Source organism: Macaca thibetana, chromosome 5, assembly GCF_024542745.1.
Source record: "Macaca thibetana thibetana isolate TM-01 chromosome 5, ASM2454274v1, whole genome shotgun sequence".
Classification (NCBI taxonomy): Eukaryota; Metazoa; Chordata; class Mammalia; order Primates; family Cercopithecidae; genus Macaca; species Macaca thibetana.
In genome coordinates this window covers 135,115,136-135,135,586 of record NC_065582.1, presented here as the reverse complement: position 1 = coordinate 135,135,586, position 20,451 = coordinate 135,115,136, and the positions used below count along the sequence as shown (strand labels likewise).

At 38.6% G+C, this 20,451-nt stretch overlaps 3 protein-coding genes across 9 annotated transcripts in view; 1 reads left to right on the top strand and 2 right to left on the bottom strand.

The window, feature by feature from the left end:
• MRPS18C (mitochondrial ribosomal protein S18C) overlaps positions 1–20,451 on the bottom strand; it is an 856,900-nt gene that overhangs the window by 543,401 nt on the left and 293,048 nt on the right. The window lies entirely within an intron of this gene.
• The window catches only part of COPS4 (COP9 signalosome subunit 4), a 160,207-nt gene that overhangs the window by 116,679 nt on the left and 23,077 nt on the right, over positions 1–20,451 (bottom strand). The gene's annotated exons all lie outside the window — the stretch shown is intronic.
• The window catches only part of LIN54 (lin-54 DREAM MuvB core complex component), an 88,551-nt gene that overhangs the window by 54,705 nt on the left and 13,395 nt on the right, over positions 1–20,451 (top strand). For all 5 annotated transcript variants that reach the window (XM_050790136.1, XM_050790134.1, XM_050790135.1 and 2 more), the window contains 4 exons: positions 11,037–11,253; positions 18,181–18,254; positions 18,407–18,604; positions 19,636–19,727. In XM_050790136.1, the coding sequence (XP_050646093.1) occupies positions 11,037–11,253; positions 18,181–18,254; positions 18,407–18,604; positions 19,636–19,727 (581 nt within the window). The remainder of the gene's footprint in view (positions 1–11,036; positions 11,254–18,180; positions 18,255–18,406; positions 18,605–19,635; positions 19,728–20,451) is intronic.

The window sequence follows — 20,451 nt, the reverse complement described above, 5'->3', positions numbered from 1 at the left end:
ACAGTCTTTTAATTTTTTTTTTTTTAAATGAGATGAGGGTCTTGCTGTGTTGCCTAGGCTGGTCTCGAACTCCTGAGTTCAAGCTTTCCTCCCACCTTGGCCTCCCAAAGTGCTGAGATTACAGGCATGAGCCACCATGCCCAGCCCCTTTAATGTTCTTAAATACCTAGTTAGTGTTCACATTTCCCCAGTCATCATATTTTTTTCACTATGTTTGAATTGAGATCCAGTTCTATGTCTGTCTTTGTAAGTTTGGAAATGATTGGTATTTCTCTTAGTTTTATGATCTCCTTTATCTTGTTGCCTTTTACCATGTGTTTTGCAGATATTTTCTCTCAATCTATGGCTTGTCTGTTCTTTATTTTATTTTATTTATTTATGTTTTTGAGATGGAGTCTCGCTCTGTCGCCCAGGCTGGAGTGCAGTGACGCAATCTTGACTCACTGCAACCTCCACCTCCCAGGTTCAAGCGATTCTCCTGCCTCAGCCTCCCAAGCAGCTGGAATTACAAGTGGATGCCACCAAGCCCGGATAATTTTTGTATTTTTAGTAGAGATGGGGTTTCAACGTATTGGCTAGGCTGGTCCTGACCTCGAGTGATCCACCTCCCTCGGCCTCTTTAAGTGCTAGGATTACAGGCGTGAGCCACCATACCCGACCTGTTCATTCTTTTAACAGTGTATTTTTTAAAAATCATGTTCTTGAATCATATTAATAGTGGTTTTTGCAGAGCAGTTTTTAATTTTAATGAAGTTTGACTTACCAGTTTTTTCTTTCATGGATTGTGCTTTTCGTAATGTATCTAAAAAGACAGAGCTAAACTCAAGGTTATCAAATGTTATCTTCTAGGAGTTGTTTGTATAGTTTTGTACTTTATGTTTAAAGTGTAAAGTCTGTGTCTAGATTCCTTTTTTGCATGTGGACCTTCTGTTATATCAGCACTGTTTATTGAAAAGACTATCCTTTCTTCATTAAATTGCTTCTGGTGCTTTGTTAGAGGTCAGTTGATAGTGTTGGGTGTGGTCTGTTTTTATGCTCTCCTGTTAATTAGTCATTTTCAGTCTTTGCCAATTTAACTGATTAAAAAATCTCATATACCAGCCTTGCCACATGGTGAAATCTGTCTTTGTTAAAAATACAAAAACTAGCCAAGCATGGTGGTGTGCGCCTGTATGTCCTACTACTTGGGAGGCTGAAGTGGGAGAGTCGCCTGAACTGGGGAGGCAAAGGTTGCAGTGAGCTGAGATTGCACCCCTGAACTCCAGCCTGGAAGACAGAGCGAGATTCCGTCTTCAAAATAAATAAATAAACTCATATAAATTTGTATTTAAAAAAAACTATTCATATCCGTGTCTTCTGGACTCATTTTCTGTGAACTCCATGCCTGTTAAATTGTCTTTTTTCCCTTGTGGTCTTAAAAATGTCTGTGGTATGTTAAGGAACTTACTTCTTTATTATTAATGTGTTTACAAATATTTTTCTCCGTGGCTTGTTCTATATAATATTTTTCTTTGGAGAAATTTCACATTAAATTAGTCAAAATTTAGTCTCTTCATGTGTGAATTTTTAGTTTTTGAATCACACTTAGATAAGTCTTCCTTACTCCTGTTTATCCATTTTGAAAATCGTCATTCAGTTTTATGTTATTTTTTACATGTACTATATTCCTTTAGTACAAATTAAGTATAGGAATAGACTTTTTTTTTTTTAAACTATATGAAATGGTTAAATTGGTATTTGATTCTATATCATTTTGATCCTGATTTTTTTGTTTTTGAGATAGGGTCTCACTCTGTCACCCAGGCTGGAGTGCAGTGGTGCGATCATGGCTTCACCTCTCAGGCTGAGACGATCCTCCCACCTCAGGGCTGGGACTATAGGCACATGCCACTGTGCCTGGATAATTTTTTCAGTGTTTGTAGAGATGGGGTTTTGCCATGTTGCCCATGCTGGTCTTGAGCTCCCTGGCTCAAGTGATCTGTTCACCTTGGCCTCCCAAATTGCTGGGATTACAGATGTGAGCCATCGCCATCATGCACCTGGGCGATCCTGATTGATTTTCATAACTTAACCTTGCAAAGTGGATATCTCTTTCTTTCTTTCTTTTTTTAAAGACAGAGTCTTGCTATGTTGCCCAGGCTGGTCTTAAAAACCTGGCCTTAAATGATCTTCCCATCTCAGCCTCCCAAGTAGCTGTGATTACAGGTGTGAGTCACTGTACCCAGCTATTTTTTCAATTTTTAAAAATTGTGGCAAAATATATGTAATAAAGGATTTATCATCTTTTAAAATTATACAGTTCAGTGATATGAAGTACATTCATATTGTTCTGTAGGTATCACCACCATCCATCTCCAAAACTCTTTTCTTCTTGTGAAACTGAATTTCTATATCCATTTAACGAAAACTCCCCATTCCAGTCTGGCATGCTGGCACAAGCCTATAATCTCAGCACTTTGGGAGGCTAAGGTGGGAGGGTTGCTTGAGCCCAGGAGTTCAAGACCAGTCTGGGCAACATGGCGAGACCCCATCTCTATAAAAATTTAAAAATTAGCTGGGTGTGGTGATGTGTGCCTGTAGGCCCACCTACTTGGAGGCTGAGATGGGAGGATCCCTTGAGCCCAGAAAGTCAAGGCAGCAATTACTGCCTCGCAAGTGCCTAAGCTATCGCATCACTGCTGTCCAGGCTGGGCCACAAAGCAACATCTTATCTCTAAAGAGATTAAAAATAACCCCTCGTCTTTTCTCTCTCCAGTCCCTGAAAGTCACTATTCTACTAATGTCTCCATAATTTTGACTATAGTACTTCATATAAGTATAAACATACAATATTTGTCTTTTTGCGATGGGCATATTTTACTTAGCATAATGTCCTGAAGGTCCATTGGTGTTGTAGCATATACATCAGAATACCCTTCCTTTTTAGGGCTGAATAATATTCCGTTGGATATATATACTGCATTTTGATGAGGCATTCATCTGTCTGTGGACACTTGGGTTGTTTCCGCCTTTTGGCTGTTGTGGATAGCGCTGCTGTGAATGTGAGTTTACAAATATCTCTTCAAGACCCTACTTTTAATTCTTTTGAGTACAGTATGTACCCAGAAGTAGAATTGCTGGATCATATAGTACTTCTGTTTTTACTTTTTTGAGGAACTGTCATATGTTTTCCACAGTGTACTATTTTATATTCCCATCAACAGTGCATAAAGATTCCAATTTCTCTACATCCTTACCAACAGTTGTTTTTGATAGTAGCCATCCTAATGGGTGTGAGATAGTATCTTACTGTAGTTTTGACTTGTATTTCCTTAATAATTAGTAATGCTGAGCACCATGTTATGTGCTTATTGGCCATTTCTATGTCTTATTTGGAGAAAAATCTATCCAAGTTCTTTGCTCATTTTAAAATTGGATTGTTTATTTTTTGTTATTACATTTAGGAGTTCTTTGTATATTCTAAATGTTAATCACTTATCGATATACCATTTGCTAATGTTTTTTTTCCCATTCTGTGGGTTGCCTTTTTACTCTGTTGATAGTGTTTTCTGATGCACAAAATTTAAAAAATTTTATGATATCCATTTCTCTATTTTTCTTTGATTGTCTGCACCTTTGGTGTCATATCCAGTAAATCATTGCCAGATCCAATGTTGTGAAGCTTTGCCCTGTGTTTTCTTCTAAGAGTTTTTTTGTTTGTTTGTTTTAGCTTGTACATTTTGGTCATGGATCTCTTTTGAGTTTATTTGTGTGTAATTTGTTAGGTAGGTGAGGGTCCAACTTCACTGTTTTGCACATGGACATTCAGTTTTCCCAGCACCATTTGTTAAAAAGTATGTCTTTTCCCTGTTGAACGATCTCAGCACCCTTGCTGAAAATCATTTGATCATAAATGGGAATTTTTTTTTCCCCTTAGGGCTCTTTATTCTGTTCTGTTGGTCTATATATTTTAATACCAGTTCTGGTTTTACTTTTTAGGTTAAATCTTAAATCCATTTGGAATTTGTTAAAAGGAATGAGGTATAGGGATCAGCTTTTTTCTTCAGATCATGTAGCTAATCCACATTATTATCACTCTCCATTGATTCGAGATGCCCACTTTTATCATAAACTTTTTTATATATAGATTTTTTTTTAAAGTATTCCTTTGATCTTTAGCATTCTGTTCTTAGGCTAATCCCATACTATTTTATTTTCCCTATCTTGATAGATATGTTTTAATCCTTAGTAGGGCTGGTTTGTGGTCCTGATACCTTATAGTTTGTCTAATTTTGCTTCATATCATCATTGGACTCCTTCTATGACTGCTACCATGGATACTAATAAACCACATATAAATTACTCATCCATGTCACTATAACTCATAACTATGAATAAAACATAAGTTGGATTAATATCCGTGGAAAAATAGCAAATGAATGGCTTATACTTCTTTTGTAATATTTTACCAGTCAATAAATCAGTACTGAATGTTCTCGTGCATCTCAAGGTTCACTCTGTCATTGGTCATGTAATACATTTAATATTTATCTTTTCTTACTTTATCATTTGTCTCTTTTAGCTTGTAAGTATTTTAAAGCTTGCAAATTTGTTTCTTGCTAGATTTATTTATTTTAATAACCTACGATTTGGGAATCAGGATAATGTAAACATAGCTTTTCCATGAGGATAAGCTCTATAAACATTGTCACAAATTTTTAAAAACTATGTTAATATGTATCTATGCAAATTCAGTGTTTTTGGATATTAGTTAAGCCATATCTCTATATTTTCATATCTACATATCTACACATAAGTATCAAAATCACCAAGTAAAAGAGAATAGTCATTTGTGAGGACAAAAGAAGAATGTTTTATTCCTCTTTTTCTTTTAGGTAAATCTGCAATTTTAAGTAAGGACTTTTGGTGTTTAGTAATAGGAAACTAATGATCCAAGAAATTATCTTATATATAATTATATTAATCTGTAAAAAGAAATGGCTTAGGAAATAGTACAAATAGAAATGTCTTGCAAGTCTGTCCGCATTTTTGAGGGCAGACACTTATACACGTTAAACATAGCTATTTTGAATCTAAATTAAGATATCTGCTTTTTAGCCCAACTCTTAAAGATGTTATTCAGGAAACAGATAACTCCAAATGAAGATTTTTATTGAACACACATGAACTGTTTTATGTAATAGGTATTTTCAGAGAGACGTTCACATGTAGTTCTTTGCAGGCCACTGTAATTGAAGGAAGGGGCCAATTTGTGAATTCTCTCAAGCAATAAAATGTATACAATCCTTCCGTTTTTTTCAGTTTTTAAGTAGTAACTTTTATATGTTACTTAGTTTTTTAAATGCTAAGAAATGTGGTTTAATAAGTGGTTGCTAAGGGTTAGGGCTGGGGAGAGAGTGTTACTATAAAGGATGGTGCAAAGGAGATTGGGGTGAAGGAAGAATTTTATATATCTTCATGGTGGTGTTGATTACATGAATCTCTACCAGTGATACCATTACATGGACTAACACATCAAAAAAGTGCGCATAAAAACTGGTGAAATCGGAATATGATCTGTTCTGTAGTTTAGTTAATAGTTTTGTGCTGGCCGGGCACTGTGGCTTACACCTGTAATCCCAGCACTTTGGGAGACCAAGGCAGGTGGATCACCTGAGGTTAGGAGTTCAAGACCAGCCTGACCAACATGGTGAAACCCCATCTCTACTAAAGATACAAAAAAAAAATTAGGTATGGTGGTGGGCACCTGTAATCCCAGCTACTTGGGAGGCTGAGGCAGGAGAATTGCTTTAGCTGGGAAGGTGGAGGCTTCAGTGAGCCGAGATTGCGCCATTGTACTCTAGCCTGGGTGACAGGAGTGAGACTCCATCTAAAAAAAATGTTTTGTGCCAATTGTCAATTTCCTGGTTTTAATAATGTCCAATGGTTAGTAAGATTTTATTCTGTTTGGGGAAGGATGCATCACAACTCTGTGTTAGTTTTACACCTTCTTGTGAGTCTGAAACTATTGTAAAGTGAAGTTCTTTAAAATGCAGTGTATACTTCTATTTAGTATACTAATACTTTTGTGTGTCTTAGAGGCAGATGTGTGACTTTACTTCTTAGAGTTCTTGAGGACTGGATGTTGTCTACGTTTATTCAGTCATTTAATTACTATTAATCAAGCATCTACAGTAAGAGGCAGTATAATGTTTTGGTTAAGCAAATAGTCTTTTGAGTTAGATCTGTTTCACATCCTTTCTCTGCTACTTTTTAGTTGTGTGACCTTGGAGAATTTACTTAATCTCTCTGAGCTTTTCTATCTAAAGTGGGCATTGTTGATAATCTGTTTCAATAATGATGATAGAAATAGTGACTCATATTTACTGAACATGCACTATGTGACATGTTATTGTTTGCACTTTGTATAATTTAACTCATTTAATCCTCACAATTCTATGAGAAAGGTACCATTTTCACATTTTCAGAAGTTTAGTTACTTAACCAATATCACACAAGTAGGAAATGGAGGTGCCTAGAATAAAACCCCAGCAGTCCAGATTTTCTGTTTTTGACTATATAGAACTAGCTTGTTGTACTAACCCTTCCATCAAGAATAACTAAAAAGCAGAATGAAATATATTTCACTTTGGGAGGCTGAGGCAGGAGGATCACTTGAGGCCAGGAGGTTGAGCCCAGCCTGGGCAACACAGTAAGACTTGGTCTCTACAAAAAATAAAAATAAAATTAGGCAGGCAAGATGGTGAGCACATAGTCTAGCTACTCGGGAGGCTGAGGCAGGAGGATCGCTTGAGCCCAGGAGTTTGAGGCTGCATTGAGCTATGATCATACCACTGCACTCCAGCCTGGCTGACAGGCTGCATGTGGATATTCTGTTGTACCAGTACCATTTGTTGAAAAGACTGTCCTTTCCTCATTGAATTGTTTCTGGTGCATTGTCAGAGGTCAGCTGATTGCGTTGGGTGTGGTCTGTTTTTATGTTCTCCTGTTAATCAGTCATTTTCAGTCTTTGCCAATCTGATTAAAAGCTCTCATATACCAGCCTGAGCAACATGGTGAAACCCCATCTTTACTAAAAACACAAAAATTAGCTGGGTTTGGTGGCACACGCTTGAAAATCCCAGCTACTTGGGAGGCTGAGGTGGGAGAGTCGTTTGAACTGGGGAAGTGGAGGTTGCAGTGAGCCGAGATTGCACCACTGCACTTCAGCCTTGTTTTGGTGATTAAATGATACCACATCCAGCCAATATTGGGCTTTTGAACCATATATAAAAATCAACTCAAAATGAATAAAAGACCTAAATGTAAGACCTGAAACTATAAAACTTCTAGAAGAGAACATAGAGGAAAGGTTCCTGGATATCGGTCTTGGAAATTTATTTATTTATTTTTTTATATCAGACCAAAAACTCAGGCTACAAAAGCTAAAATAGAGGCCAGGCATGGTGGCTCACGCCTGTAATCTCAGCACTTTGGGAGGCCGAGGCAGGCAGATCACTTGAGGTCAGAAGTTAAAGACCAGCCTGGCCAACATGGTGAAACCTCGTGTCTACTAAAAGTACAAAAAATAGCCAGTTGTGGTGGCACACTCTTGTAATCCCAGCTACTTGGGAGGCTGAGGTAGGAGAATCGCTTGAACCTGGGAGGCAGAGGTTGCAGCAAGCCAAGATCACGCCACTGCACTCCAGCCTGGGTGACAGAGCAAGACTCCATCTGGAAAAAAAAAAAAAAAGCAAAAATAAATGGACTGCATTAAACAAAAAAGCTCCTGCACAACAAAGGAAATGATAAAATGAAGTGGCAGCCTATGGATTGAGGAAAAAACATTTGCAAACCATGTATCTGATAAGAGGTTAAAATCTACAATTTAGAAAGAACTCAGGCTGGGTGTAGTGGCTCATGCCTGTAATCCCAGCACTTTGGGAGGCTGAGGGAGGCCAGTCACTTGAGGTTAGGAGTTCGAGACCAGCCTGGCCAACATGGTGAAACCCCGCCTCTATTCAAAATACAAAAATTAGCCGGGCATGGTGGCATGCGCCTGATTTCCCAGCTACTTGGGAGGCTGAAGCAGGAGAATCACGTGAACCCAAGAGACAGAGGTTGCAGTGAGTGGAGATAGCACCACTGCACTCCAGCTTGGGCGGCAGAGTGAAACTCCATCTCAACAACAGCATCAACAACAAAAGAACTCATACATCTTAGTAGAAAAACCACCCAATTAAAAAATACACAAAGTACCTGAATAGACATTTCTACAAAGATACAAAAATGGCCAACAGACATATGAAAATGTATTCAACATCATTAATCATCAGGGAAATGGAAATGAGAGCCACTATGAGATGCCATTTCACACCCATTAGAATGGCTATTATCAAAAGTTAACATAATAAATGTGGTAAGGATGTGCAGAAAATAGAACTCTTGTGTATTGATTGTGGGAATGTAGATTGGTGCAGCCATTATGGAAAACAGTGTGGAGGTTTCTAAAGAAATTCAAAATAGAACTGCCACATGACCCAGCAATCCCTCTTCTGGGAATATGTTCAGAAGAAATGAGATCACCACCTCATGAGGATATCTGCACTTCCATGTTTATTATAGCACTATTCACAATAACCAGGATATGAAAACAACCTGTTGACAGATGAATGAGTAAAGAAACTGTAGTATATACATAAAATAAAATATTATTCAACCTTGAAAAATAAGATCTTGCCTTTTGCCACAACATGGATGAATCTGTTGGGCATTATGCTAAGAGAAACAGAAAGAAAAATATTGCATGATCTCACTTATATGTGGAATCTGGAAAAAAATGGTCAAATATACAGAGATAGAAAATAAAACTGGTTTACTGGGTGGGGGTAGCAGAGGAACTAGGTCAGAGGTTGTAGAATAACAGATATGTAGGATGAACAAGTGTTAATATACAGTGTTAAGACTGTAAGTAATGAAATTGTACAGTATTTGGGATTCCTGCTAAATAAGTAGATTTTAACTGCCGTTGCCACAAAAACAAAATGGAAAACTATGCAAGATGATGGATATATTGATTTGCTTCATTATAGTAACATTGATACACATTTTGCTATATGTATCCCGTATATCATGTGATACACCTTAAATATACACAATCAAATGTACTTTTAGAAGAACAATAGAAAAATCTATACTAAACAAACTTAGTTAAACCAGTCCCTGTACTATGCCATGCCATAACTACCTCATAATGTGGTTGTTAGATCAGATAGTCTTCTATAGAATTTTTAGTACTGTCCTCCATGCATATTAAGTACCCAATAAATGTAACTCTTATGTTTCAAGCACCTTGTTTCCTAATATGCTTAGTGTTTTTCCTCCATGTTGAGCGGATATAGTAAGGACTATGTCCTTTGCACCATTGTATGTATTTGTCTCTTAGGTTGCTTGATTTTTCAGTAGCTTCCATATTTATACATTTAATCCTTTTTCTTATGCTTTCCGTTTTCATTTAATTCACTGCTATGGCTGCTGTTATCTCTTATTTTGAATCTGGTTTTTGCTTATGATAATATGTGAATTATTTTATGCAGAAGTAATGTCTTCTGTAATGTTTCTGAACTAAATGGCATTATTTTTGTTTTCTCCTGGACTTTTATGAAAGTATTTAGAATTCTTGTTTCATAATTATCCATATAGTGAATACAGATTTCCTCCATCATACATCAGTTGTCTTTTAGCATGAGAGCTTTTTATAGAATAGGTGGGGATGTAATTATTTATAAAATAATACTATATATCTGGTTAGAGAATCTTTGATCCTTTGCATTGTATGACAGTGTGTTGTACATTGGTCAAACAGCAGTTAGGGACTTGTCAAAAGACTATTGTGTTCTGCTCTGCCTATGATGTTTCATTTAGCTTTTGGGGAATTCCCATTGCCTTTTGTTGGACTAAAGAAAAGGATTAGTATCAGTCTTTAATTTTTAAAATAATTAAATCATTTTAATCAATTAAAATGTTGTGGCTCCCACCTGTAATCCCTACCCTTTGGGAAGCTGAGGTAGGAGGATTGCTTGAGCCCAGGAGTTAAAGACCAGCCTGGGCAGCAAAGTGAGACCCTGTCTCTACTCCCCCATCATCACACACAAATTAACTGGGCGTGGTACCTGCAGTCCTACTTGCTCAGGAGGCTGAGGCAGGAGGATGGCTTGAGCCCAGGAGATCGAGGCTGTAGTGAGCCATTACTGCACCACTGCACTCCAGCCTGGGTGACAGAATGAGACCCTGTCTATGTATACACACACACACACACACACACACACAGATACACACTTAGGGAATACAAAACTAGTTTCCCTAGACAAACAAAATTGATAATTTTGGACGGAATTTGGCCTCCTGCCCATATGCTAGTGGTTACTTTTATACCTAGGGAGTATTACGCCTTTCAGAATTTACTAAACTTAGTAAGGGTATCAGGTAGGCTTTTCTTTTGGGAAAAAGCAGCACTTTGGGAGGCTAAGGCAGGTGGGTCACCTGAGGTCAGGAGTTCAAGACCAGTCTGACCAATATGGTGAAACCCCATCTCTACTAAAAATACAAAACATACAGAACATGGGAATATAAAATTTGTTGTAGTTATTTTGGTGGGTAGCAATAATGACAACTATCTGTATCATCTTTTCTCTATATTGAATATGGGGCTTAATTCTGGAAATTTTAAAATAATTCTTTTCTTATAAATTTTACCTGATAGTAACAAAATTGTGTAAGTACTTGCAAATTAAGTAACAATTTCTTCATAGCAAGTTATCTGAAATGGACTACCAAGGAAATTAACTACTAGAGATGGAAGGTAGAACTCATTAATTTTGGTTTTATTTCTGTATTTATTACCATTCTTTTCATTTCTCTTTGAACAGGTTGTTCCTTTCAGCAGCTTTTGATGCAATACAGGAGCATACTTTATAACTTGAGCAATTGTTATAAATTAAAAATAGTAGGAAAGTTACATCCCAGATTAATGACAGCCATGTTGTATTGTTTAATAGGCAGTGAAATCAACTGTGCAGACCATCACTGTTGGAGGAGTGAGCACATCACAGTTTAAGACAATTATTCCTCTGGCAACTGCTCCCAATGTCCAGCAGATTCAAGTGCCTGGAAGCAAGTTTCATTATGTCCGACTTGTTACTGCCACATCAGCCAGTAGCTCAACCCAGCCAGTTAGTCAGAATCCCAGTACAAACACTCAGCCTCTTCAGCAAGGTTAGTAACCATTTTTTAAAAACAGTAATTCTTGATTTTAACATGATTAAAGAACATTTGTCCATTTCTTGCTGAAATCCTGATGAAGAGTGGCATTTCAACTGAGTATGAGCCAGTAACTGGTGCAGAAGGCAGTGAAATAGAATGAGAGTTGTGTATAACTGTAGTATTCTTTCTGCTGGAAGTTGGTACACAGTGTGCTGTTACACCAGATAATAGTAATTATTTGTTAATTTGTGGTTAGCCATTTTATTGCTGGTTTTAAAACCTGCCATTTATGCCAGTGGGATACACTTAGATGGAACCGAATTATGTATTTTATTTGCTGAACTATAAAGCCCCTTGATAGGATTTGGGTCAGTTGAAATGACAAATAGGCAAGGTAAATATAAGTAAGAACTTAATGTCACTTTCAGCTTTTACTTATTTTGAATCTATAATTGCTACTAAAATAGTGATTAAAAGGCCAGGCACAGTGGCTCACACCTGTAATCCCAGCACTTTGGGAGGCCGAGGCAGGTGGATCACCTGAGGTCAGGAGTTCAAGACCAGCCTGGCCAATATGGTGAAACCCCCATCAACTAAAAATACAAAAATTAGCCAGGTGTGGTGATGTGCGCCTGTAGTCCCAGCTACTCGGGAGGCTGAGACAGGAGAAGTGCTCGAACCCGGGAGGTGGAGGTTGCAGTGAGCCGAGATCACGCCACTGCACTCCAGCCTGGGTGACAGAGTGAGACGCCATCTCAAAAAAAGAAAAAAGTGATTAAAATGTTTTATTTTGCTTAGTTGTATTTTCCCTAAAGGATATTCCTGTTTGTTGTCCTACTATTTTCTGTTTGTGTTTAACTCTTTTTACCACCTGATATACATCCATAGACACATAAATGACCTTTTTCATATTTATCTACTTTTCTAAAAATTAAAGGATATGAAAGGATCAGGATAGTTTATAGTTTAGGGCTTACGTGTTTCCTTGTTTTATATTCTAACAACGTCAAGAAGCAGCTGATGGCAATTAAATGATATATTGTTTATCGAAAGTAAATAGAAGAATTAAAGACTAGTTGGTTACTCTTTTTTATTAAGAGATCAGAGGGTAGGTCAGACACTGTGGCTCACTCCTGTAATCCCAGCACTTTGGGAGGCCAAGGATCACCTGAGGTCAGGAGTTTGTGGCCAGTCTGGCCAACATGGCGAAACCCCATCTCTACTAAAAATATAAAAATTAGCTGGGTGTGATGTCACATGCCTGTGATCCCAGCTACCCAGGAGGCTGAGGCAGGAGAATCACTTCAACCTGGGCGGAGGAGGTTGCTGTGAACTGAGATTGCACCACTGCACTCCAGCCTGGGCGACAGAGCGAGATTCCATCTCAAAACAAAACAGAACAAAACAAAACAGATCAGAGGGTAGTCTGAAGGTCATGAATTATCTTGATTGATTCTTCACAGTTACAGTTGGAACTCCTTGTTCTACCTTTTTCCCCTTCTTACTGCTATACTTGAGTAGTCTAAAATAAACAATAAAAAAAAAAAGATCAGAGATTTGGAGCTACCTGTTGCCAATAGCTGGTTCACCTGAGGGAACCTATAGAAGAATAAAACCTATTTATTTCTCTTTCAAATTACTGAAGGGAGAAAACAGTAAGCAGTATTTTAGTACATATTCTATTAAATTAGACACAGCAAGCAGTTATATTTTCTAATTCTTTTTAAAACTGATCGGAAATGGAATAAAATGATTATCATAATCTTAGTGAGGGGAAAACCGAAACATCCATATTAATGACTAAGGGAGTTAAATTTTATATTCTCTCAATACTTAGACTTAGCAGGGTACTGAGAGAAGTGCTGTAAGTCCAATCTACTTAGGTAGTATGATGATGATGATAGAAAAGTGGTCATTAGATACAACTGGTTGTATTTTATGTTTGTGTGTGTATGTGTATAATAGTATGCTGAGAATCCATATAATGGATTAAACCTAATTAATGGTAACATTAATTTATTCATTAGGAAGAGTATGCCTTTTGTATAAGGAAGATCCAGGAATTCCTCCTCTATAAGGAGGAATGGGATGGACATTTTAAAATAGAGTATTGGCTGGGCACGGTGGTGCACACCTGTAATCCCAGCACTTTGGGAGGCCGAGGCGGGTGGATCACTTGAGGTTGAGAGTTCGAGAACAGCCTGGCCAACATGGTGAAACCCTGTCTCTACTAAAAAAATACAAAAATTAGCTGGGCGTGGTGGCATACACCTGTAGTCCCAGCTACTTGGGAGGCTGAGGCAGGAGAATCACTTGAACCTGGGAGGCAGAGGTTGTAGTGAGCTGAGATCGCACCACTATACCCCAGCCTGGGCAACACAGCAAGACTCTGTCTCAAAAAAATAATAATAATAAGTAAGTAAAATTCAGTATTGACTGGTGCCTCCATTTCCAGCTTTATATCTGTCTTTCTGCCTGTCTCTACTTCTCTTTTTCTCCTTGCCACCTGGCAATCCCTCACCACTCTTCTGCTTCCCTTCAGGTTCCTTTTTTGCTTTCCACCTTGAACATTGCCTCTGTTCTCCCCTGTATCTCTCTGCCTTCTTCACCTCACTCTATACCCTCTTCCCACCCAGCCACATACATATACTGCCCATGTTATTTCCCTTATATCCATCTATATTTTTCTCTCTTTGTCTTTCTCTCCTGTCCCATAAAAGATCTGGATATATATAATATATATTATTTCACAGGAATAACAAATACAATTTTTATTAGAGTTACACTAAATAGTTGCTCTAGTTCATCAAATATATTAATGTCTCTTTATGAGGAATTTACTTAAATGCCAAAGGGGCTTATCTTGTACATTTTCCCCCAAAAGTTGTACAAGAACTAATGTTCAAAGGCTCCACCATGTTAATCACTAGTTCAATGGTGGGCAGCATAGTAGAAGAACTCAGGAAAGTGCTTGGTTATGCTTTTCAGAATACAGTCTATCATCTCGGTGAGGGAGGAAACCAATTTAAGAAGTTAAAACGCCTCAAACACTTGCAGGTATGGTTTCTGAAGTTTGGAAGGAGGCTATTCTAAAGGATTGTTCAGAGTTCCTGCCAAAGACTAAACACTAAACAATTATGCCAGCCTCTATGAAAACTGAAGTAGTAGTTAGTAATGTGCGCTAAGGTAAGGAGGAGGAGAAATGCAGACGGTTGACTTAGTTAAATAACATCCCCTTCCATAGGTCTTTTATAGTATTCTGTTTTATGACCACTTGATTTTATATTTTCTACATTCCTCAGGCTTCAGTTAAAACTCAGCATGGGCCGGGCGCGGTGGCTCAAGCCTGTAATCCCAGCACTTTGGGAGGCCGAGACGGGCGGATCACAAGGTCAGGAGATCGAGACCATCCTGGCTAACACGGCGAAACCCCGTCTCTACTAAAAACACAAAAAATTAGCCGGGCGAGGTGGCGGCGCCTGTGGTCCCAGCTACTCGGGAGGCTGAGGCAGGAGAATGGCGGGAACCCGGGAGGCGGAGCTTGCAGTGAGCTGAGATCTGGCCACTGCACTCCAGCCTGGGCGACAGAGCGAGACTCCGTCTCAAAAAAAAAAAAAACTCAGCATGCAAGTGTCAAACCTATGTAAATTTGAGTTTCTAAGTTTTTTTTACCGGGCCAGGGAGGGTGTGTGTGTGTGTCTGTGTGTGTGTGACTCTGTGTGCACACACATTTGTGCATGTGTATGAGGAGAGGGCAGGGATAGTCCCCATTTAATGTGACGGAGGGCAGGTCACTCTCCTTCCCAGTTATTTCTCAGGACCACCAGGATGTTTTTGGATTCCACTGGTCATTGCTCTCACTTCAGAATCACTGCACTGTGCTCATGGAACAGCGACTGTCATCTCTCCCAGGAGCAGGTGGTGGAGGGAGTCCACTCTCCTGTGTCCTAAGCGGGAATTCAGGCTCTCCTTTTAATTCCTTCTAGCATTGCTGAGACCAATCTACAATGGTTATTATAACCTTGCTAATGCTTCAGTATAATTGAGGAAAATTCAAACAGAACAGAAACAACTTCAAACTAGGTATCAGATGTCACACTGCTCCAGTATTTCATACAGGAAGAGAGTCATACACTCTTTGTATAACAACCTTACTGAGATGTAATTCATATATACCATAAAGTTCACCCTTCAAAGCATACAATTGACTGGTTTTTAGTATATTCACAAAATTGTGCGACCATCACCACTAATCATATACTCTCTCTAGACATCTCCTCCTCTTCCTCCTTCCCCCTAGTTTGTCACCTTGCTGCAGTGGCCTGCTGCCTTTTAAATCAGAGTGCCTACTCTAAGATTCTCTTCTAGGACTCTCAGCTTTTTGGTCTTTAGCCATCATCCTTCCAGTCCCCACCAAAAGCAAACAAAACAAAACAAAACAAAAAAAACAAAACTGCTGATATCATAGTAGCCTTTCTATCTAAGGAAATTTATTCTTTGTTGTTTTGTTGAGAATTGTCTCAACCTCTCTTTCAGACCAGGCTCTAGGCCTTACTTTTACATCAATGAAACCTGAAGAGATGTCATTTCTATCTTCTTAAATGTCTGCTTTTAACAGTGGAAATGGCAGTAGGCAGTTTTTAAAACTGCACTTCTTGTTGGTCCAAACGTATATGTCTAGTGCCAATGTCTTTCCTGAATTTCATCCCAGTATTTCTCCATGTCAAGTTTCATCCTCCCTTTAAAACAGCTCATTCTTGAGTTTTTAGTTCTAATAACTGTCATTTTCCTGGTCACTTGAAAGCTCTGCAGTGGTTACATTTTCTTCGCTTATACCTACAGTTCCTACCATTCAGTGGTTGGTTGGTAAGTCATGATCCTTTCACCTACACCAGGTCTCCTGCATCTGCTCTCTCTGTTTTATTCCCATTGCTGTCACTCCAGATCAGACCCTCATTTTTGTGCACTCTTCTGACTTGTCTCTTGCAACTCCATTCTGTTTTATGCACTGCTGCCAAATACAATTAATTTTTCTTTATTTCAATATAATTTCTGTATTTAAAAATCCCTAGAAACTTCTCATTGCATACTGAATTAAAAATACAGATTAAATATAGAGTCCTACCCTAACATTCAAGGTCCTCAATAAATGTCTGCAATCTGCCTTTTTGCCTGTGTTTGTCTACGTTAATCCCAGGTATTAGCCAGATGGTTTGTTCACCAACATTTGTGACTATGCTTTGCAGCTTCCCAAGATTAAGCCTCCACTTCTCATGTTTCTGTCTCTGCGTGAAATGCCCTTCTCCAGTCTGTGTGCCCTCCATGCGGCCGGCCTATTGATTGGGGCCCATCTCAGTACTCTGTCCTCCATGTGCTTTTTCTATATTTCCATCCTCTGCAAATTATATATCCTCTTTCCTCTAAACTCCCACAGCTCTTCATGTATCTTCTTTAATAATATTTATCTTGGCTGGGCGCGGTGGCTCACGCCTGTAATCCCAGCACTTTGGGAGGCCAAGGCGGGCGGATCACGAGGTCAGGAGATTGAGATCATCCTGGCTAACACGGTGAAACCCTGTCTCTACTAAAAATACAAAAAAATTAGCCGGGTGTGGTGACAGGTGCCTGTAGTCCCAGCTACTCGGGAGGCTGAGGCAGGAGAATGGCGTGAACCCGGGAGGCGGAGCTTACAGTGAGCCGAGATCACGCCACTGCACTCCAGCCTGGGTGACACAGGGAGACTCCATCTACAAAAAAAAAAAAAACAAAACTATATATATTTATATTTATTTGTCTTATTTGGGCACCTGCCTAATCTGCTGAACTAGATTGTAATCTCCCTGACAGCAGAGGTCTAGTGCTTTAGGTTTCCTGAAACAATGTCCACAGTGCCATTTATATAGTAGCAGCAGTTGTAACAACAATGATGGCAGCTAATATTTAGTGAGCATTTACTGTTTGTTGGGCAGTGTTCCGATCAATTTTCATGAATTATCATATACTTAACCCTCATATGCCATAAGGTAGATGCTCCCCATATTGCAGATGAGGATACAGGCAAAGAGAGCTTAAGTGCTTAGAAGACAGCAGAACTGGGATTTTAATGCCCTGGGTCTTATGACTTTAGAGCCCATGTTCTTATCCTTTTTGCTGTGCTGCCTTTTAGTATGTATTCTGTAAATATTGAATTACACTGGCTGGGTGCAGTGGCTCACGCCCATAATCCCAGCACTTTGGGTGGCTGAGGCGGGTGGATCACCTGAGGTCAGGAGTTCGAGACCATTCCGGCCAACATGGCAGAACCCAGTCTCTACTAAAAATACAAAAATTAGCCGGATGTGGTGGCGTGTGCCTGTAATTTTAGGTACTTGGGAGGCTGAGGCATGAGAATTGCTTGAACCTGGGAGGCGGAGGTTGCAGTGAGCTGAGATTGCACCACTGCACTCCAGCCTGGGTGATAGACAGAGCGAGTCTCCGTCTCAAAAAAAAAAAAGAGAGAAAAAAAAAAGACCCAAGAATGACATATTCTGTGGTTTGAATAGAAACAGCAATTAGAAATAGTAGTATAGAGTGCTGTTGTTACTCAAGCTTATGAATGACAGTTCTTTTATTTATACATTTCATTTGACTGGATTAGGTACTGAATGTATAAATCATCTGAATACAGATTGAGGTATTTTCATTTGAATATCTTGAACCTACAAATATTCCCTCATAAAGTGGATAGACTGTAGCCACCTTAGATATAAGTTCTCTGGTAGATGGGGTAAGTGATTTTGAAAGGTAACTATCCTGATTAAAGATTGCTCAAATTAGGAATCAAATGGAATTCTTTAAGCTCTTTTATGAGAAAAACTTGGGAGAGCTAAGTATTCTTAAGTGTTTTAAATACTATTTTCTGTAAATAACTTGTTCACCCTTTTTTTGTTTTTTAAAAAGCAAAGCCAGTGGTTGTTAATACAACCCCAGTGCGGATGTCAGTTCCAATTGTCTCAGCTCAGGCTGTCAAACAAGTGAGTATCACATAACTTCTTTCTGAGTCTTTCCCAAATAGATGAGTTACTTTTTAAATAGAACGTTAAGATTTAGGTGCAAGAGATTTATACTGAATTGAACAGCTGTAAAATTTATTTTGTGGTCATTGATGTATGTCCCTTCTTTTTAGGTTGTTCCAAAACCAATCAATCCAACTTCACAAATAGTAACTACTAGCCAGCCACAGCAACGGCTTATCATGCCTGCCACACCACTGCCACAGATCCAGCCCAACCTCACTAACCTGCCACCAGGCACTGTCCTGGCACCGGCTCCGGGAACAGGGAATGTGGGTTATGCAGTGCTTCCAGCTCAGTATGTTACTCAGGTATGTGGAAAAAATGAAGTCATTGTATTGCAAAAGTGATAACGGGGTCCAAGATGTCTAGTGCTATCACAGAAACTACTCAAACACATCTAACTCAGTATTGAAGTGGCACTTTCCAAAATCTTAAAATGTTAACCCAAACCTTTAAGTTTATTTCTGTGTACCTTTAGCATTTAGAAATATATAACAGAGGTCAGATATACAAGTCAGACAATTTGGAGCTGAGAGCAGCTTGGCAAGAGCCCAAGGCTGTGGCGGTATGATAGAAAATAGACTGAAGTTAAAATCGGCAGAGTCCAAATGAATTTAGAAAAGACCGTGGCTGTTACAAAGCTCTTCCTCACACATCAGTTTGATGCCACTGACTTGGAAAATAAGTCCAAGTTTATTTATTGGAAAATAAACTGTGAGATGCATTTCCAGGTGACATATCTTTAGCGATCTGTCTACTCTTACTGGTCATCTTTAGAATGAAAGACAGGGAAACAAACCCACACGTGTACTTTTTAATGAAATATACTTTGGAATATGTTTTGTGGCTATTGATAAAAAGAATAATGTTCAGTATTTTTGTCATAAGCATTTCTAATGTTTAGAAGTTGGTGTAAAATAGAAACTCAACTATTGTGCATGTAACTTATTCTCTGTAATTTGTAGTGTGATAAATGATCAATATAGTACCTGTTTTATTTGTAAGTAGGCACATTGCATTTTTCTAGCCAAAACAAGTTATTACAGTACTTCGAGAGCATTCATCTAGAATTTCCTATCATTCTGACATACTTAACTCTTCTGTGAAATACTTTCTTTGTATTTGTACTATGTAGTACTATAAAATGTTCACATTATTTTCACCTATAGTATTGGTTTGAGTCTTTAAAAGAGCTCTGTGGAGTATGTGTTTGTATGAAATTCTCCATTGTGTTTTTCTTATTTTAATAGATGAATTTGTATTGCTTACTGATCATCATACCTGAGAATATTGTCCGTTTTTGGAAATATGATCTAAAATTAATTTTCTTTACATGTAGCTACAGCAGTCTTCATATGTATCAATAGCAAGCAACTCTACCTTTACTGGAACATCTGGTATCCAGACCCAGGCACGGCTTCCATTCAATGGGTGAGTATTTTGAAAATAGGTACATAAGTTGTTAGATCAGCTTAAATGCAACAATAAATACATATATTCCAAACTACATCCTCTTTGACTTTTTTCCCCTCAAAGGTATGTGAGCATGCCTCTAAAATACTTGTTGAAATATTTCAAACAGAAAAATTACAGAAATAGTCAATTCCCAAATACTCTATTCAGGTTCACCAATTTTGCTACATTGGTTTTATTATTCTCTTTCTGAGTATGTTTCCAAAATGATGATGCTAACTATTTTTTATCTTTATTTTTCGAGACAAGGTCTTGCTCTGTTGCCCGGGCTGGAGTGCAGTGCTGTGATCTCAGTTCACTGCAACCTCCACCTCCCAGGCTCAAGCAATCCTCCTGCTTCAGCCTCCTGAGTAGCTGGAACTGTATGCGCAGGCCACCATGCTCTCCTAATTTTTAAATTTTTTGGTAGTGATGCAGTCTCACTATATTGCCCAGGCTAATCTCCAAGTCGGGCTCAAGTGATCCTCCTGGCTCAGTCTCCCAAAGTGCTGGGATTCCAGGCTTGAGCCACTGCACCTGCCCAACTATTTTAAAAATTATGTTAGGTCCTTGTTTTTTGTTGATGTTTATTTATCTGTTAATTACTGCCTTTGCAATATCAGCTTAGAAGCAGTGCTTAATTACCCGGAATCAGTCCACATCCCACTTCCATTTCCTCCTCCACACACTCCTTTTCCTCACT